Source organism: Cydia splendana, chromosome 2 (assembly GCF_910591565.1).
Source record: "Cydia splendana chromosome 2, ilCydSple1.2, whole genome shotgun sequence".
Lineage (NCBI taxonomy): Eukaryota > Metazoa > Arthropoda > Insecta > Lepidoptera > Tortricidae > Cydia > Cydia splendana.
The window spans coordinates 10,211,434-10,230,558 of NC_085961.1; the positions used below are offsets into that span (position 1 = coordinate 10,211,434).

At 40.5% G+C, this 19,125-nt stretch overlaps 1 protein-coding gene across 1 annotated transcript in view; it reads left to right on the forward strand.

Moving 5' to 3' along the window:
• The window catches only part of LOC134800885 (ankyrin repeat domain-containing protein 17), a gene marked incomplete at its 3' end in the record, with an annotated part of 63,159 nt that overhangs the window by 13,757 nt on the left and 30,277 nt on the right, over positions 1-19,125 (forward strand). Inside the window, exons 3-11 of the mRNA XM_063773425.1 lie at positions 10,416-10,581; positions 11,381-11,636; positions 11,994-12,215; positions 12,663-12,920; positions 13,495-13,648; positions 13,869-14,079; positions 14,418-14,631; positions 15,438-15,678; positions 16,166-16,441. Coding sequence (XP_063629495.1) covers positions 10,416-10,581; positions 11,381-11,636; positions 11,994-12,215; positions 12,663-12,920; positions 13,495-13,648; positions 13,869-14,079; positions 14,418-14,631; positions 15,438-15,678; positions 16,166-16,441 — 1,998 coding nt within the window. The remainder of the gene's footprint in view (positions 1-10,415; positions 10,582-11,380; positions 11,637-11,993; positions 12,216-12,662; positions 12,921-13,494; positions 13,649-13,868; positions 14,080-14,417; positions 14,632-15,437; positions 15,679-16,165; positions 16,442-19,125) is intronic.

Below are 19,125 nucleotides of genomic sequence, written 5' to 3' on the forward strand. Positions count from 1 at the left end.
TAGGTTAGTTTTGGAACCCTTATAGGATCACTATGTTGTCCGTCCGTCCGTCTGTCTGTCAAGACCATAGAGTTATATATTTGACAGAGGGAATGTCACTTAAGACAAACTGTGACACTGCAATGGCGGACGGTTTGAAAGTGTGCGTGTAGACGAGTGATACCATGTAACACAAATTCTTCCCTAATGGTGAAACAATTATTGTCAATATCGTCCTTGTTTTCAAATATTAAAATAGGACAGTTTTACGTTAGACAATAAAAAAAGTGTGTACCTAACTGATTTTATAGGTCTTGAAAATGCGCATTGTTGCACAATTACTTTGTACAAATATTATTTTCAATACCTAATGATATTTAACTTGTAACATATCTGGTTTTAAACAAAAAATAAATATAAGGTAAATGTACTAGTGCTCGACATGTTAATGCCCAATAGATGACACCTTGCTGTCACCTCTATTCTGCCGTCCTAGTCTAAAAGGCAGTTTTTCGACAAAAGCTAGTTTCGAGATAATCGCAAAAAACCAACCCAAACATCTTTCTTGAATTTCTACGAAACGGAAAAACTTTTTCCATTTTTTCTTTTTGTATGTGGTAGGTATATATATGTACTTATTTTAGGTATTTATAGTATGTTTCTAAACAGCTCAGTTTTTTTTTAATTTTATAAAAAACACTTTAGATTAGTATTAAGCTTAAAAATGTGTAGGTTGTACTAGTCAAGAAGGCGGTAAACATGCGTTATGCGGCGTTCTAACTTAGTTACGAAGTAGAAACTAGGTAAAAACGCCGTATATGTCACATGCTGCCTTTTTGCTTAGTAACAATGAATAATTCCCACTTGAAATCCTAAGTTAAAAGACCGTATAGCAGCTATTCGGCCTTTTTGGTTAGTATACTAGGAAAAATTAAGATTTTGTCCAGATTTTCGACTAGCGTGCTAGTGTAAAAAAACGTATACCACCAAAAACACCGAATATACGGTTTTATAGATTAGTATTTATGGAAGAAATGGGAATAAAAAATAGACACGTAGTTTAAATGTTTATTTATATACGAACAAAAAACACCATACTACTAGGCTATTATTAAACAAACGAGATCCAGCGATTACTTTTTGGATTATAATCTTAATTACCATACAAAATTAGCACATACATTGGGTTATTCCCACTAGTTACCATCAAGTTGTTACCAGTGGTAACTAATGGGATTTGTTTCCCAGTAGTTACCACTGGTAAAAGGTGGGATTTTTTCCCCAGTAGTTACTACAATTTTGTTAGGGTACAATAAAGCCTCTATTTTTATAGTATTCTACTTATACTGTTTTTATTACTATTTAACTATAACAACTTGATGGTAACTAGTGGGAATAACCCGATTTATATGTTAATTTTGTATGGTAATTAAGATTATAATCCAAAAAGTAATCGCTGGACTTTGTTTTTTTAATAAAAGCTTAGTAGTATAGTGTTTTTTGTTCATATAATAAAAGACATTTAAATTGTACTGTAAAAAAATGTTGGTGGTAACTACTAGGGAAAAAATCCCACCATTTACCAGTGGTAACTACTGGAAAAAACTTCCCAGTAATTACCACAAAACTGAGTTGGTGGTAGCTACTGGGAAGAAAGGTGGGAAATAAATTCCCAGTAGTTACCACTGGTAACAACTTGGTGGTAGATACCTAACTGGTGGGAATAACCCCATAATATGTACAAATTTTAATGTGTACAGTCTTTCTGATTTTATTTGTATCATAGGCTAGATTTACTCGACTCTACTAATGACATTACATGTACTTCTAATGAGCATGAGCAACGAAACTTAAAAGAGTCCGCAATAAGCTCAGCCGAATTATTACTTCCCATAAAAACGGAGATTCGTACTCATTTTAAAACAACGTGTTGGATTGTAATAAATTGCACATACAATAACATAAGGTATGTCTATACCAGTACCTAATTAGTTTATATTCCAACAAAACTAATGAAATAGAGGAAAAATAAGTTTTGTATGAAAAACTTATATTCGCTGTATTTTTTTTATTATGGTATCTGAAGCTACACATTAATTACAGGCATAGATATACCTTATCCTTTAGTGAGTACAAAGTTTTAGAGCAATCTACCTAATCGTTTTAAAATGAGAGCGTAACTACGTTTGTATGGAGATCCCAGCTTGCTGCTGACTTAAATCTTAGCAACCATCTATCTTTGTAGGTGACCAGTTTTCGCATACACGTAACTCACAATAATACATAATGTTTTACCGAATTCGTGGCATCTCTAATACATGGTATAATAATATACTCCGCCTGGTACTCCATTCCGAGATTCGCGTATGACCTAACTGATACGCGCCTACGTCATCATGCTGTTTACAGGTTCTCAAACTTTGAAATGTGGGAGAATTTTAACCAACGGTGAAAATTATTTTAACGGCATTAATTTTAAGTTATTCATGTAGAAACATAGTAAAATAAAACAAATCTAATGTATTAAATTAAACTTTATTTATCTATACAAGACAAACGTTTAAAAAACGAATTCACAGTTACACTTAATTACCAAGCTTGAACTTAACGACGTGAAAAGTTTGGAAAACACTGCGACTGCTGACACTGAGCGAGAAGGAAATAACAATTAACACGCGTTCGACAAGGATGACGGTCAGGGCATGAAGTTATCTAGATCCGAATTGTCAAATGTGCACAGCGCTATCCTGTGTTGCCAGTAGTATAAACAGAATTACCCGAAAGTCTGAAATTTCTTTCGTGAATCGGAAGATATTGCTAACGAGTAATTAAAAATGACGTGTTATTGTAAAATTTAAGCTAAAATACATATAAATGAAAATTATAAAATTATAAAGAAATATTTTAACTTATTAACCATAGGTATAATGTACCCATGTAACATGTTATGTTGAAATAAAGTGGCAATGTTATTGTGACGTAGGCCCGTGTCACTCTGGGAATGGAAGACCATGTTTTATTAGACCATGCTCTAATAGTTATTTTAGTTTGTTATCAATAGGCATCGAATCATCGAGAGTTTCATCGCAAGGTAAGACGTTAGCGAGTTGTGTAGTCTACATTAGCAATAAAATTAAACTCGTATTAATTCCTGCACATACTCTGTCATTTATTTAATTCTAAAACGCATTTTAGCGGTTGTACCTAATTAAAAATCAGATTCAAATTTTAATAAAATTATTTTTCTATTAGATTACAAACTCATAGCTTTTACTCTTTTGACATACAACTATTACCTAATACACAAACATACCAACTTATTTTAAGATACATATTGTTTTTTTATAAAACCCACTTAGGTATTTAATGGCCTAATATATATATAACTCTCAGTTGGTTTTTGGATGGACCCAGGTTCCATACAAAGATGCCCATGGTCCTTTGTCCTGGTTATCTAAATACTTAGGCGGAAAATGTTATTCTGTCCATAAGAATTCTCATTAAATTTCCCTTTAAAACATTTTTCAATAAGATTTAAACTCTTCGTAATGTCAAATACCTACTTGGCTTATAGGGAATTAAACCCGATACAATTAGCTCTAATATAAATTTGATTTTATTTAAATAAAAGCAGTCAAAAAGTCGAATGAAAAAATAAAACTTAAACAACGTTTGCTGTAGAAAAGTACGTATGAACAATTTCATCATCACAAACTACGCTAGAAAGACGTATTTGCTGTCGAACGTAAGTATTTGCGAGGCAATTTTAAAGTATATACCTTGATAAAAATGATAATACTCGAAGGTACTGATTGTAAACACTACATATTATTGATAACATATGATGGTAATGCAATAATAAAGTATTTTTCTTACTTTGGCGTTCGGTCAATATTTTGCGCGCAAAATGCCACCTCCGCTCGCATACCGGCAGCCACAAGCCTGCGCTTGCGGCTGACGGCTTTTACTTAGCATAAGGGTGTCTTTCGGCGGGTTACATATCAGAATACCGAAAGTTGATTTACCTAATGACGAATCACCTATGCTCGATTCACCTATTTTTATAAACACCTAATGGTTTATTAACCTAAGCTCATCTCACACCTAATGAACGAATTACCTAATGGACGTTTCACCTACAATTGTTGTACCTAAGCTCAGAATACCTATGGTCGATCTACCTAAACTTGATACACCTAATGCTTGAAATACCTAAAACCGATTTACCTAATACATGAAACACCTAAAGCTGACATACCTAATGGACGATCCACCTAAAGCTGATATACCTAATGAACGATATACCTAAAGTTGATTTACCTAATGGATAAAATACCTATAACTGTTATACCTAACGAACGAAATACCTAAAGTCGATATACCTAAAGGACGGAATACCTAAAGTCGATATACCTAATCCACGTAATACCGAAAGTCGATATACCTAATGTAGGTACGATATCCCTAAAGTTTATTTACCTATTGAACGAAATACTTAAAGTTAATATACCTAATGCACGTAACACATAAAGTTGATATACTTATTAGGTACAGTCAACTGTAAAAATATGGATGCACAAATCATCTCAAAAATAAGTCCCATAGCTCTTATGTCAGCGAATTAAGAACTATGGGACATATTTTTGAAAAAGTTGGCTACACCCATATTTTTACTGTTGACTGTATCTAATGAACGAAATACCTAAAGTCGTTATAAAAAATCATTTACTGCAGATAATATAATTAAATATAGCATTAATAAGAAAAATAAAAATAATATTATTGTAATTAATAGATAATTAATAAAATTATTAAATTAAAAATGATAAAATCTATACATTTATTGATTAAATTCAGATTAAAATTAAAAACTCTAAAACAAAAAGCAAACAATAGTTTAAATCATATAATGTTTATGCGCAGTGAAAAATAAATTAGAATGTGAAACTTAAAACATGCAGTAAGAAAAAACGCCTCTTCTTTGACAGGCGTTTCGACAGCTATTCCGTTCCATTCAGACAACTTATTAAGAACGGTTTTTCAATATTCAATATTAATAATATAAAAATAATATAGGTACCCTACCCGTCTGTTTGAAGGTAGTTAGGCAGAATCTTAGATAAAATTAGATATAGGTATTTCGTTCGTTAAAACATATACCAGCCTTAGATATTTCGTGCATTAGGTATATCGACTTTAGGTATTACGTGCGTTAGGTATATTAGCTCGAGGTATTTCGTTCAATAGGTAAATCAACTTTAGGGATATCGTACCTACATTAGGTATATCGACTTTCGGTATAACATGCATTAGGTATATCGATTTTAGGTATTCCGTCCTTTAGGTATATCGACTTTAGTTATTTCGTTCGTTAGGTATAACAGTTTTAGGTATTTTATCCATTAGGTAAATCAACTTTAGGTATATCGTTCATTAGGTATATCAGCTTTAGGTGGATCGTCCATTAGGTATGTCAGCTTTAGGTGTTTCATGCATTAGGTATAATAGCTTTAGGTAAAACGTGCGTTAGGTAAAATGTGCATTAGGTAAAACGTTCATTAGGTGTTTCATCCATTAGGTTAATTGAGTTTAGGTATTATAAACTTAGGTCATTCAATGTTTAGGTAAAATGATCGTTAGGTAATTTAAAAATAGGTGAATCGAGCATAGGTGATTCGACATTAGGTAAATACATTTTCGGTATTCTGATATGTAACCCTTTCGGCGCGCGGGGAGCATGACGAAGGTTGGAGCATATACTGCGTTATAGACTAGTTAGACGCACTTTCAACCATTATAAAAGTTTGTTTGCGTTTAATACGACGTCCATACAAAATAAGAAGAACGTATAACATTTATACGTTTCTAAAGACTATTATGGTGACGTAAAAAAGTTAAGTGATACTAGGCTTAAATGACGTATGAGACATTTAAACAAAAAAAAAATACTATACGATTTTTTAGACTAGTATCAGATCTAAAATTTTGCTAAAGATCCTAATCTTAAAGCGCGTATAGCGTCTTTTACGTATTTTTAGCCTAGTTTTTGGCTTATACGTTATTTTAGGCTAGACATGGTGGATAAGATTTTACGCAAACCAGAGCGTAAAAAAACGTATAGCTGCATATACGTTGTTTTAGCCTGGCTTTGTCAAATAGTCGCTTTTTAAACTAGGAACGCTTAGAAAATTAGTGCAAATACGGTCTTTTTACGATATTTTTCTCGAAAACTAAGCCACTTATCGGAAAACGGGCCAAAGTGGTCGATGCATCTTGATCTCTACATTACGAATATCACAAAAAGTCAATTTTGGCAAAATGTCGAAAAACTGCCTTTTAGCTTAGGAGGGCAGTATTGACAATGACTTAAGTCTCAAGTTGACATGTACTGCACTGGGACCGCGTCGAGCACCATGAGTATGTTTACCTTACGTAACAAATAAACGTTAGCTATCAAAAATGATTCATGTAAACGTCTTTAATTTCCTTATTATCGGGAAATTACCATACCGACCTAGTTTGAAATGCAAAATCAATAATTTAGCTATTTACCTAAATGTCCTAAATGATCTCTTATATACATAATAATTTAATAAGAAGGGCATCAATTACCCTACTTTCGGGAAATTACCCTATTCAACTTACTGGTCACACTCCTGTTTCGCATTTATAAACAATGAAATATGGAGATTTCATGTACTATACCGTGATAATTGATAAAATTAGCTGTGGAAAGTTATTCCGTCACTTTTTTTCTTTCGATCGGTACAATTCTTGCAGGATTTAACTACGCATGCCGGCATATTTTATATTTTTTCTTGGACAAATTTACTTCACTGACGTTTTGATCCGTCTGACGGCAAATTGGTGGATGAGGGCATTGAGATAACTGTCAATGTGTGTGTGTCACGCGTAAATACTAGGAAATTGGTGGATGATGGAATCACAGTTTTTGTCTTAGCAAAACTACGTCCGTAGTATTCTAGGTCCATGGTCAAGACCCTTTATCTCGGGAACGCATGGAGGTATCGAGTTGAAATTAAAACCATAGTGAACCACTAATATACTCAGCCTCTTGAAGCTGTAAAAAATCTAACTTCTAAGTTAACGTAAAAAAATGATACGGCTGTTTATGCCGCAAAAAACGTATATTTCGACACTCTCAAGGGAATCAAAATGTATAGGATACTTCCTGTTGACCTAGTTAAATTTGTACGGAACCGTCAGTCGGCGAGTCTGAGTCGCACTTGGCCATTATTGAAAATTTACTACTCTCTATTTGTGACAAATTCTCTTTTTAGTTACTAACCTCGCTTCGATAGCCACTTTAGACAGGCTGAGAACGAGTGTGTACGTTACATACTGCTCCCTTCTCGTCTCACTCTTACTCGTATTGAGTCGCCGAGAGTTCCCCAATGAGTGTGTACAAGCGGCATAGTAATTCATGAAATTAACAAGCCTTCTTAGTTACAAAATGTTATGTCTCTTTCTAATAAACACAAATGACAAATTAACAGTTAAGGACAAACAAATTAACTATTTAAGTACGTAATTAACTATTAATAACTATTTAAGTACGTTTGTGAAAAACGGCATAAGTGTCGACAGAGTTGCACATGGTTGCACTAGCTCGGCGGGTTCCCACGGCCCGCCCGCACAGAACGTGATCAGCCCCAATTAATGTATCTCTCACATGAATTACGACTTGACTATTCTTGTATGCATTTTTGCATTCTGTATACCTCTTTTGATTGAAGTCCAGAAGTTCGCAACCTGTAACCAAGGGGCGCCAAGTACTATATCGATAAAGTAACGGCAGGCGTACAAGGGGGGCAAGGCGCAAAAAGGTTGGAAAGCTCTGATTTATAGCGAAATCTATCTATTAAACTATCGTTGCTCGCTTCCTAGAATTTCTAATAAATTATTTCTCAGCTCAGTAAAATTATAATGTAATGAAAAACTGAGCGCATACAAGCTCTTAGCTTAGCTCTTAGCTTTTTTCTATAAATTGGATGAAATAGTACCTACCGACAACAGTTCTTAATTTCAGTGACTATCTGACTGAATTTCTGGTTTAAAAAACAGTCAAGTCATTATTTTATTTTTACGTCCCGTTATAAAGATTACCTACGTACCGAAATTTTATAAGCATGTGCCATTTTTACTGTTCAACGTCACATTTAAAAAAAAATTTGGAGTTTGTAAGTTTATAACTGGTAACCCTATTTCTTCTCGTCCAGACTATTGTTAGTATGTATTGTTAGTATTGGTAGTATCCAGGGGTCGTGAGTTCAAGTCTCACCCAAGACAGTAATTTTTCCACTTTTAAATGTATTCTAAGTTTATTGTCAGTGAGTCCCTAACTAGATTGAGTTCGTCTCTCAACACCGCTATATCTGTTAGTATAAGCACTATAAGCAGTCATGTATAATTTAAAGGTCTGGGTGGACGCAGTTGTTGCATACAGTAACCTAGTTTCAAAACGAAATGTGACCTAAATCTATGTTAGAAACAGATCTACTTTGTGTTTGTTCACACTTTGCGATGTTTCTATTTAGCTTTGGTTTCTACATATGTCAATTATTATCAATACTTAAATTACCACGAGATACGATTTTGAATAGTATATCTAGCTTGTACGCTATGGGTTTGTGTTCCCTACAAAAATACGATATCACTTTGTATAGTTACTGCATTGCAATCCTAAAAATCTTGAAGCACCTGTTTTCCTGTTACTTAGCGCGTCCGAGTTTCAAGTGACCCCTTTCCGTGACGTCACTGCGGCGCGCTAGCATCTTGATGTCGCTTCACTATTCAGAATATAAATATATTAAACAGTTCCGTTGTATAGAAACTGGCATACAACATGCAGTTTAAACCTTGAAATTGATATCTTTTAATGTTATAGGTAAATGTTCCACTAAGAAATAATTGTTTGAAATCAACCCCTAAGAGGTTGGACGGTTTTAACAACATCCATGTGGACGATGTATATTAATTTATACTGATGCTATTATCAAGTATTATACATTAATATACCGACGATAATTACCTATACATCTGTAATGGATGTAATTTACTGGCTATTCATATCAAAATCTAGGCTGGGAGTCAATAAATCCACTAAAGCATGTTGTATATGTTTATATCGCCTCTTTATTAGTTCCTTACGGTTCACAATTACACATCGAATAACTCGATTTACTGCAACCCGGTCTATTGCTCCCCGCAAATAGCACGAAAGTTACGCGATTGAATTGATAAATGTCGTGTAAGTGCCATTTAGAAATTTATTAACATAAACCAGGACGTACTGCATATTTATCACCATTAATAGGAGTGTAATTGAAAAACTACTTTTTTTTTAAACGATATAATTTCTTCCATCTTTCTCCTGCTCCGTTTTAATCCTCCTTTCTCCCGTTTAATACTCTTTCCCGCTGAAGACATTTTCTATGTCCCATCCTACTGTATGTAAAGCAAATCAGACAATCCCAGTAACTGTTGCGGCCATGCACTCGATTAGACTTCCGCCCAAAGAGCAAGGTTCACAGCAGGGCTACGGCTTGTTAAATCATTCACGGAGGACGCATTGCATTGGCCTCAGAGCTTCATTAGTTGAAAATAGAGTTTCCCAAGCTTTTTTGCTACTAGACTCATAGGAAACACAAAATGCACCCTTTAATTTTTTTTTCTGTGGTAAAAACCAATCAGAATCTTTATTTTCCGCGCTCACTGTATCTTTACTAACCCACCTTACCGAATTAAGAATTTAAGTAAATAAAAGGCCAACTAACCAAGGATTAGGTGTAATATAATGTTATAAAATGATTATTGACGTCTTCTTGTGATTGAATACACCATATTGTGTAAGTTACTACTTACTAAGTAGTAACAGAAAATAGGTTTGAATGTGACAATTGACTACACTCTTACACAGCATAAGCCTCAACCCTACGGACGAATACATATTTAAGTATTTAGAACAGTTATTTATTTATTTGTCATTCACAGCTGGAAAGTTGTTTGCACAACGGGTTGAGCGCACGTATATTATAAATTTCAACCTCCACTGCGACGAGCAATGGTTAAGTTCCAAGCATTGCGCGGCACATTTCTTTTACCCTGACGATTTCTTATTAGATTGAGATATCTCGTATCATGTAACGATGGTAACACCAGAACAAAACTGACTTCTAATGTCATGGTCTCTTGTTGAGAAACTGCGTACTTTCCTATGCTATGTCTTGCCATACAATGTGATGCTGTTCGTAGCATACGGATTAACCGCCCAGAAGTCTATAAAAAGGTATTCCAATCCATTTAAAATCTTTATTTTTAGAGATCAAAGTTGCATTTGGTAAGTTTTGATTTGTGGGCGGCTAGAGGTTACAAGTGTTAATGTATATGTGAGTAAGCAGAGTTTGTTTCCGCAGGCATCGGCAAGCTGTCGGGCGAGGGCAAACACCTGGCGGATCCGGAGGTGCTCCGGAGACTGACGTCGTCGGTGTCGTGCGCGCTCGACGAGGCGGCGGCGGCGCTCACGCGCATGCGCAGCGACCAGCCGCCGCCCCACCACCGCCACCACCACCAGGACAAGCCGTTAGTATACAAATTGCTAATGATTCTACAGTTTTACCACTTGATTTAGTCGAGAGGTCTCAAAAAACTAGCAACCTGTCGGGCGAGGGGATGAACCTGGTGGACGCGTAGGTGCTCGACGAGGCGGCGGCGGCGGCGCTCAAGCGCATGTGCTGTGTGCGCAGTCCCATGCAGCCAAACCTTCAATTACACTATAGTTCTTCATTAAACCCACAGTCATCGGGACAGGCGACAAGATCAAGTAAAAATACATGCATGCATGTGATATGCACCAACACCATTAACCTTTCATGTCCTTCCTGTCACTATTTTAAGTAGTTTACTCTAGAGTTTTACTGACAACTACTTTGTAATATTTTACTTTAGCCGAGGGGCCTCAAAACTAGCAAGCTGTAGCGATACCGGGCGAGGATGAACACCTGCAGTTTAGTTTACAATTCACCTTACACTACTACAAAACATACAAATTACAGAATTGACTAAACTCTATACGTGATATAGTTATTCCTTATTAAACTAGGAGTGCTAGGACTGATTGCCTATAACACGCTACAGACAATTGGAACGTCTGTCTTACAAGTAAGTGACGTGCACATGTGATGATAATTCGAGATTGAGCCGATACGCGCCTTCGCTTCTCGACCGTTCGCGGTCGAGTCTCACGACTCCCCGATCGGCCCGATCGAGGCGGGGCGCGGCCGTGATTCGTGAAGCTTTGATCTTATCTGATGACATACTTTCAAAAGTAACAATTGAAGAAAAAAATCTTCATATTGTATAATTCATTGATTTGTTTTAGCACCCAATGCGGTTCAACGGCAACGGGAACGACGCCAACAACGACGACGAGCGCGGAAGGCGCGCCGTCGCTGGCGGAGGCTTGTTCGGACGGCGATGTGGGCACGGTCCGCAAGCTCCTCACGGAGGGCCGCTCGGTGCACGAGACCACGGAGGAGGGCGAGTCGCTCCTGTCCCTTGCATGCTCCGCGGGCTATTATGAGCTCGCGCAGGTGCTGCTAGCCATGCATGCCAGTGTTGAAGACCGGGGGATCAAGGTGAGACAGACAACTATTTATACATTGGTTAGCGGAAAGGAAAACTAATATGCAAAGGCGTAACGGTAGATTGTTAATCATGTCATGTCATCAGCCCGACACCTGTTCGCCACGGGCACATTACACCTGCCAGGCTTCTGGTCGTGTTTGCCGCTCCCGTATTGGCTTACACAGCCACGAAAAACGTTGTCTCCCTACCTGACACTGCTTGTATAGTCTGTAATAGACTCGAAGGCCAATGATGAGATCCCATTTCTGACGAAACGTTTATTCGCACTTAAACAATGAGTTACATTCATAACAGGAGAAATGAAAACAATGACTTGGAAACGTAACAGTGAACGTGTTTGTTCTCAGGGCGACTGCACGCCCCTGATGGAGGCGGCGAGCGCGGGGCACGTGGACATCGTGCGGCTGCTGGTGGCGCACGGCGCGGACGTGAACGCCGTGTCGGGCTCCGGCAACACGCCGCTCATGTACGCCTGCGCCGGCGGCCACGAGGAGTGCGTGTCCGCGCTGCTCGACAACGGCGCCAACGTCGAGGACCACAACGAGAACGGACACACGCCGCTCATGGAGGTAACATCACCATATCACTCCACTGTACTTGGATCTTACCGCTTCCACAAAACCGTACTATATTTTGACCTGGTCAGTGACCTTCCTTACAGTACCCTGACCACGTACAACATACACACGGGTATGTTGTACGTGGTCAGGGTCACCGCTCTAAACAGGTGTCCTCTTTAACATTAAGGTGCTAATCTTTCAAGCTCTGTTAAATACCATGCCTATGAACCGAATGAGAAATTTCTTCAGTTGCAAAGTTTTCATAACTTAATCACCTGAATATTACTTTTATCCAACTGCAATGCCAAATCTGCAAGCCATCTACTTATAATATCACGGATTCAGCGCATTTAACGCATACAACCGACCGCGAAGTTGTATGCGTTACTAAATTTGACTAACATCTTCTCTATCTTACTAAGGTTGCTAACCAAAATCCGATGTTTTATCCAACAGGCCGCATCCGCTGGCCACGTGGGCGTCGCCAAGATCCTCCTAAAGCATGGTGCCGGCATCAACACCCACTCGAACGAGTTCAAAGAGTCCGCGCTAACGCTCGCCTGCTACAAGGGCCACCTCGACATGGTGCGGTTCCTGCTGGCCGCGGGCGCCGACCGCGAGCACAAGACCGACGAGATGCACACGGCGCTGATGGAGGCCAGTATGGACGGCCACGTCGAGGTCGCGAGGCTGCTGCTCGACTCGGGTGCACAGGTTAGTTCAGTGAGTAACTAGTTTAGAGTCCGATAACGCTCGCCCGCTACAAGGGCCACCTCGACATGGTGCGGTTCTTGCTGGCCGCGGGCGCCGACCGCGAGCACAAGACCGACGAGATGCACACGGCGCTGATGGAGGCCAGTATGGACGGCCACGTCGAGGTGGCGAGGCTGTTGCTCGACTCGGGTGCACAGGTTAGTTCAGTGAGTAACTAGTTTAGAGTCCGCTAACGCTCGCCTGCTACAATTCCTGTTAGTTGCGGAGGCCAACCGCGAGACCAATCGATCGCTGATAGAAGTATGGACTGTGAAGTGGAGGTCGCGACGTTGCTGCTAGTCTCGGGTGCCAGGTTAGTTCAGTGAGTTGTGTTTTATTTAAACGCACTTTAATTCTCTGGCGATGTAATGTTTATGTGTAACTACATTATATTGGCTATCTTGGCTAAGAAACGACCGAACAAACCCCCAAGCAAAGTTACCCCGGGTATCGCCGGATATTTAAAAACCGTAGCGGACTACTTTTACTACCTTTTTTATTCTCAATTTGACACGCTTTGTTTATCGGTCTACAGGTGAACATGCCCACGGACAGCTTCGAGTCGCCACTGACGCTAGCGGCGTGCGGCGGGCACGTGGAGCTGGCCATGCTGCTGCTGGAGCGCGGCGCCAACATCGAGGAGGTCAACGACGAGGGCTACACGCCGCTCATGGAGGCCGCGAGGGAGGGTGGGTTTTCGCTTATAAAATAACATAGTTTATGTTGATATAAAAAAAGTTCAAAGCACCACGCTGTACGCATAGAATTTAGAGATTCTTCTATAATTAGTACCTAGGTACCTACATAGTATTGATTTTCAAAGTTATTCACTGTAAATAGAGGGTTAAATATCTGCTTTTTTTAGTAATGTTGCTGTACTGTATTAAAATACATGTCTGTTGTTATCAGGTCACGAGGAGATGGTAGCACTACTGCTCGGGCAGGGCGCCGCCATCAACGCGCAGACGGACGAGACACAGGAGACGGCTTTAACGCTCGCGTGCTGCGGCGGCTTCCTAGAGGTCGCCGACTTCCTCATCAAGGCGGGCGCCGACGCCGAGCTCGGCGCCTCTACACCTCTTATGGAAGCCAGCCAGGAGGGGCACCTCGAGCTCGTGCGGTGAGTGTTTAACTTGATATCGCTCACTTGATACCCAATCAGGACACCATCAAGACGCAGACCGAGAAAACGCAGGATAAGGAGCTGATGTTCTCGTGCTTCGATCGATCCTTCAAGGGGTCGCTTACTTCCACGTCAATATATATGGCGCCGACGACATTTATATATAGCTAAATATATTTTTACTATTATTAGACTGTTGCCACTACTACTATACTTTAACGAATTTTTATGCGAAACCACTCCCGTTAAAAATAATAGTAAGCCGGTTGAATCTTGAGTACATCGCGTGTTAGATCACCCAGTTCCAAGTTGTTGATTAGATTGTTTTACCCCAGGTACCTGCTGAACGCGGGCGCGGACGTGCACGCCCAGACGCAGACGGGCGACACGGCGCTGACGTACGCGTGCGAGAACGGGCACACGGACGTGGCCGACCTGCTGCTGCGCGCCGGCGCCGAGCTCGAGCACGAGAGCGAGGGCGGCCGCACGCCGCTCATGAAGGCGTGCCGCGCCGGACACGTCTGCACCGTGCAGTTCCTAGTGGGCAAGGTGTGTGTTATCATGAGAGCTCTTTCCCATTCACGTCCAGTTTTTGGCGGGTACGGTTTTCCGCAGGATCCCGTTTTAGTAGTATACGACGTGCTAATATAGTAACGTTCACACGAGCATTCTGTTTGTGGGATACTGCACGCATACTACAGAAAACTGGATCCTGCAGAAAATTTTACCCGCAAAAAAACTGGACTTCAGTGGGAAAGAGCTCTGACTCAGATTGGGAATGTGACGTAATACACGATCTAATACATGCCCGTGCTACTTTTCTAAACTCCACATTAGGGCCACGACGGCTAGGACTGTCAACAACGCTGCTTATCGAGCAACTCTTCTGTGAAATACGAACTCGACCCGAAATTAAAAGGCACTATTTGTTATTTGCCGCCCACGAAACTTCGATCGGTAAAATTTGCATTGTAGGCTATTTGAAGAGTGGGTGGAGTAGGCTCGGTTGAGGCAAATGTGCTCACTAAAAATTTACACGAGCACGCTGCTGCGCATGGAATGGGCGTTTGCTTCGCGAGGATATGTCCTCACGAGGCGGCTCGCTCTGTGTGGACCCGCCTATTTGAATAAATAACAGTAAAGGGCTGGGCACACTGGGTGCGAGTGCGTCGACGTGCATGTGCGTGTTGTAATATACAGATCCTTATGAGAGACGACGTGGAGACGACACACCGCTTGCGTGATGTGTGCGTGCGCGGCTTTAACATTTTAGCGCACGTGCACTTCTACGTACACGTAGCCGGTGTGGCCTGGCCTTAAGGAAAGTAAGGCCTAATCTAATGTTTGTTGCACAGGGCGCCGACGTTAACCGTGTGACGGCGAACGGCGACCACACCCCCCTCTCCCTGGCCTGCGCGGGCGGGCACGCGGACGTGGTGAAGTTCCTGCTGGCGTGCGACGCGGATCCGTTCCGCAAGCTCAAGGACAACTCCACCACGCTCATCGAGGCGGCCAAGGGCGGCCACACCGCCGTAGTGCAGCTGCTGCTCGACTACCCGCACTCCGTCATGCTCTCCAGGAGCGAGACAGGTGATTGTAAGCTTTCTTTTTCATTCATAATCAAGATATAGAGAGCGTTGTGTATCCAGTCGTATTGTTTAGTTTTTAGTAGTAGAAATAAGCGTGCATATTGACTAATAAATGGACTCGCAGCCTATAGATTAAGTGGCGTCATATGCACTTCGCTGACTCCTTGTAGGTGTATTCAGATTTGATGGCGAATGTAGGACACTGCGTATACTGCAGCGCATCCTTGGAAGTTATGGTAACTGTCTTCATCTACTTATCTGCAGAATTAAAGTTCTCATGCAAATTTTTTATTCAGCTTTTAGTAACAATAATGATCGGGTGCACTATCCCGCACTAGTAGCATTTGCACGAGTGCGCCGCGACTGTATCTAGCGCGCGAGATAAATCAGTCTTTTTCTTATGAATACAATGAAAAAATACGGGTAGTCCGACTGCTCGAAAGACATGAGCTAGGTGTGATTCAGTGTTTTGTGGTAATTAGCGTCGTGTCCAGGTGTGAGTGGTGCCGGCGTCGGCGCCGCCAGCGGGGCCGCGGAGGACGGCAGCGGGCTGAGCGCGGCGCAGGCGGCGGCGCTGGGCCTGCAGCACGCGCCCGCGCCCGGCGCGCCCGCCGCGCGCGCGCTGCTGCCCCAGCTGCCCCCGCACCCCCCGCACCCCCCGCACGTCGCCCACCCCGCGCACCCGCCGCACCCCGCCCACCCCGCGCAGTTGCCGCAGCTGCCGCCCGAGATGGCCGCCGATCCCGTCATGGCCCACGCCTACATAGAAGGTAACAAAATATTGCTATTGATATGCAATAAACATACGAGGGGCGTTCAATAAAAAGTGAGAATGAGTATGTTATATACAACTTTTATTAAATGTTATTTTATTTTTCGACATAGTCACCTTTTAGCATAATACACTTAGTATATCTTTTTTCTAAACTTAAAATTCCATTTCTAAAAAAGGTTTTATCTTGAGTACTTAAAAAAGCTTGTACGGCAGCGACTACCGCGTCGTCGTCTTAAAATTTCTTGCCTCTTAGGTATTCCTTCAATCTCGGGAATAGGTAGAAATCACTAGGGGCGAGGTCTGGTGAATACGGAGGATGCTTAAAGATATCGAACCCAGCATCACGTATTGCAGCCATTGCAACGGCGGACTTGTGTGCCGGTGCATTGTCCTGATGGAACAACACAATTTTCGAGAGTTTACCTCGCCGTTTTTCACGGATCTCATTGCGCAATGTTGCTATTTGTGTGGCATATAAAGTGCCCGTAATAGTGGCTCTATGCTCGAGATACTCAATCATTACGACCCCTTTACCATCCCAAAAAACAGAGCCCATGGCCTTACCGGCAGATGGGCCCACCTTGAATTTCTTCGGAGTTGGAGATGATGGCCTTTTCCATGTCATAGACTGCAGTTTCGTTTCAGGGTCGTAATGATGGAGCCATGTTTCGTCCATTGTTATAAATCGCGCCAAAAGAAAAATCCCGGTATTGCTGTATCAGGTCCAAAGCTTCTTGACAAATCTCGACTCTAGTTTGTTTTTGCGTGTCAGTAAGCATTCTGGGTACCCAACGCGCTGATACCTTTTTCATACCCAAGCGTTCATGTAATAGTACATTATTGTCGAGGCTCGGAAGCAGCTACTTGCAGGCTGAGGATTCGTTTTAAACGGACGACCTTGGGAGTCCGTTTAATTGAATCCGAAGCCAGCAAATAGCCTTCCAGCCGAGTCATATATAGTGCTTTTCTCAAAAATGGTGCAAGAAATATAAATATCATAGAAATATTTTACAAAAGCAACGATCTTACGTATATATTTTCACGGAAAAAAGTAGAAACAATTGAAAAAATTAGCTTTGCCGCCTTTTTATTTTTTTAATAAAAAAATAGAAGTGTATTTTTCTGCCGAAAATACGCCAACCTATTTGAGACAGCTAAATAGTCGCGGTACTAATCATCTGTTTGGCTGTTTAATGGGCCTGTGCCTTCATTTGATATGGCCATTTCAACTTTTAAAAAGTTTGGAAGTCGACAAATAATGGAATTTGTATGCAACATTGCAGTCCCAAAATCGAGACTGCAATGTTTTTAACTTTTTAATTTTTGACTGACCATAAACTACGCGCTTCGCGACCTATTTTTTAAACGGCAAAGTCGACTTTGCCGTCCATTTTTGAGAAAAATATTATGCACGCTCCCCTTTGAAATCTTTACATTTTCAGCAATAAAACGAACTGTGACACGACGATCCGCCAAATTTAAGTTTTCGAGCCGGCTGAAAAACAGACCTGAAATCATGCTGCAAAGCCAAAATTTCCATCCGGCACATAGCCGAGATTAATAGATAATGTGTAGGTTACATTTAGTTTACATCTCTCTGTAAACACCCAATTTGTATCCGCGGCAATTAAAAAAATCACCTTAACTTAAACAAAAAAATTCGCTCATCGCTACTTAAACCCTTAGAAGTATGTAGTTGAATTGACACAAATGTTTCTCATTTTAGTACGTTGCTTCTGGAAAAAAATATGTGGAAAACTTGGCATAATTAATAGAAGACTTTTTTTAATTGGGATATGTACGTCATGGACCGAAGTTATTTTTTATCAACCCTCCCCAACCCTCCCCCCTCTGCGTCACCCTCCCACACCCCCGCAAATGGCACGAAACGCGATTTTCTAAATTTTTAAGAAAACCGTTCAAGATATAGAAAAAGTGTGTAGGAACGAAGTGATCCTTAGTAAATTTGCTATTTATCTCTTATACACACTATAGTGCTATTACTTATAGTTTTTGTGAAATCTGTCACCATATATGGAATTTTTTTAGAATTTACGTTTTTTTCTTTTGTAAGATAACTTTTCTCAAAATATGCTTACGATATCGCCAAATTTTGTTAAATTTAAATAAATAGATAATATTTTCTTTAAAATGGTGTATTATTTATTATTAAACTCCTTCATTTGACGATGCTATGCCATTTTGAAAATACATTGTCTTCAAACATTTTAAAGCTCACCGAACATCGTTACTATCTCGGAGTAATTAACAATGGAGCCGCCATTAACAGGCGTTCCCCTCTGTCGAAAATAGGCGGCCAATGGTCAACCACATGTCAACCATATGTATGGACTGACGTTTATCTGACATGACGTACCTATACATTTGATGTGCCCCTCCCCCGCAAAAAACGCGTACCGAAAATTTTTGATATGGCGTCTCCGTTGGGTATAGCCTCTAAGGTTACTATAGTTGATCAAGCAGATCTTGTCAGTAGAAAAAGGCGGCAAATTTGAAAAATGTAGGCGCGAAGGGATATCGTCTCATAGAAAATTTGAATTTCGCGCCTTTTTCTACTGACAAGATTTGCTTGACCATCTATATTAACCACTGACTGTGAAACAGATCGCACGGTCGCGTTTTTATAGCTTGCCTCACATAGAATAGAAGGTAGCCTAT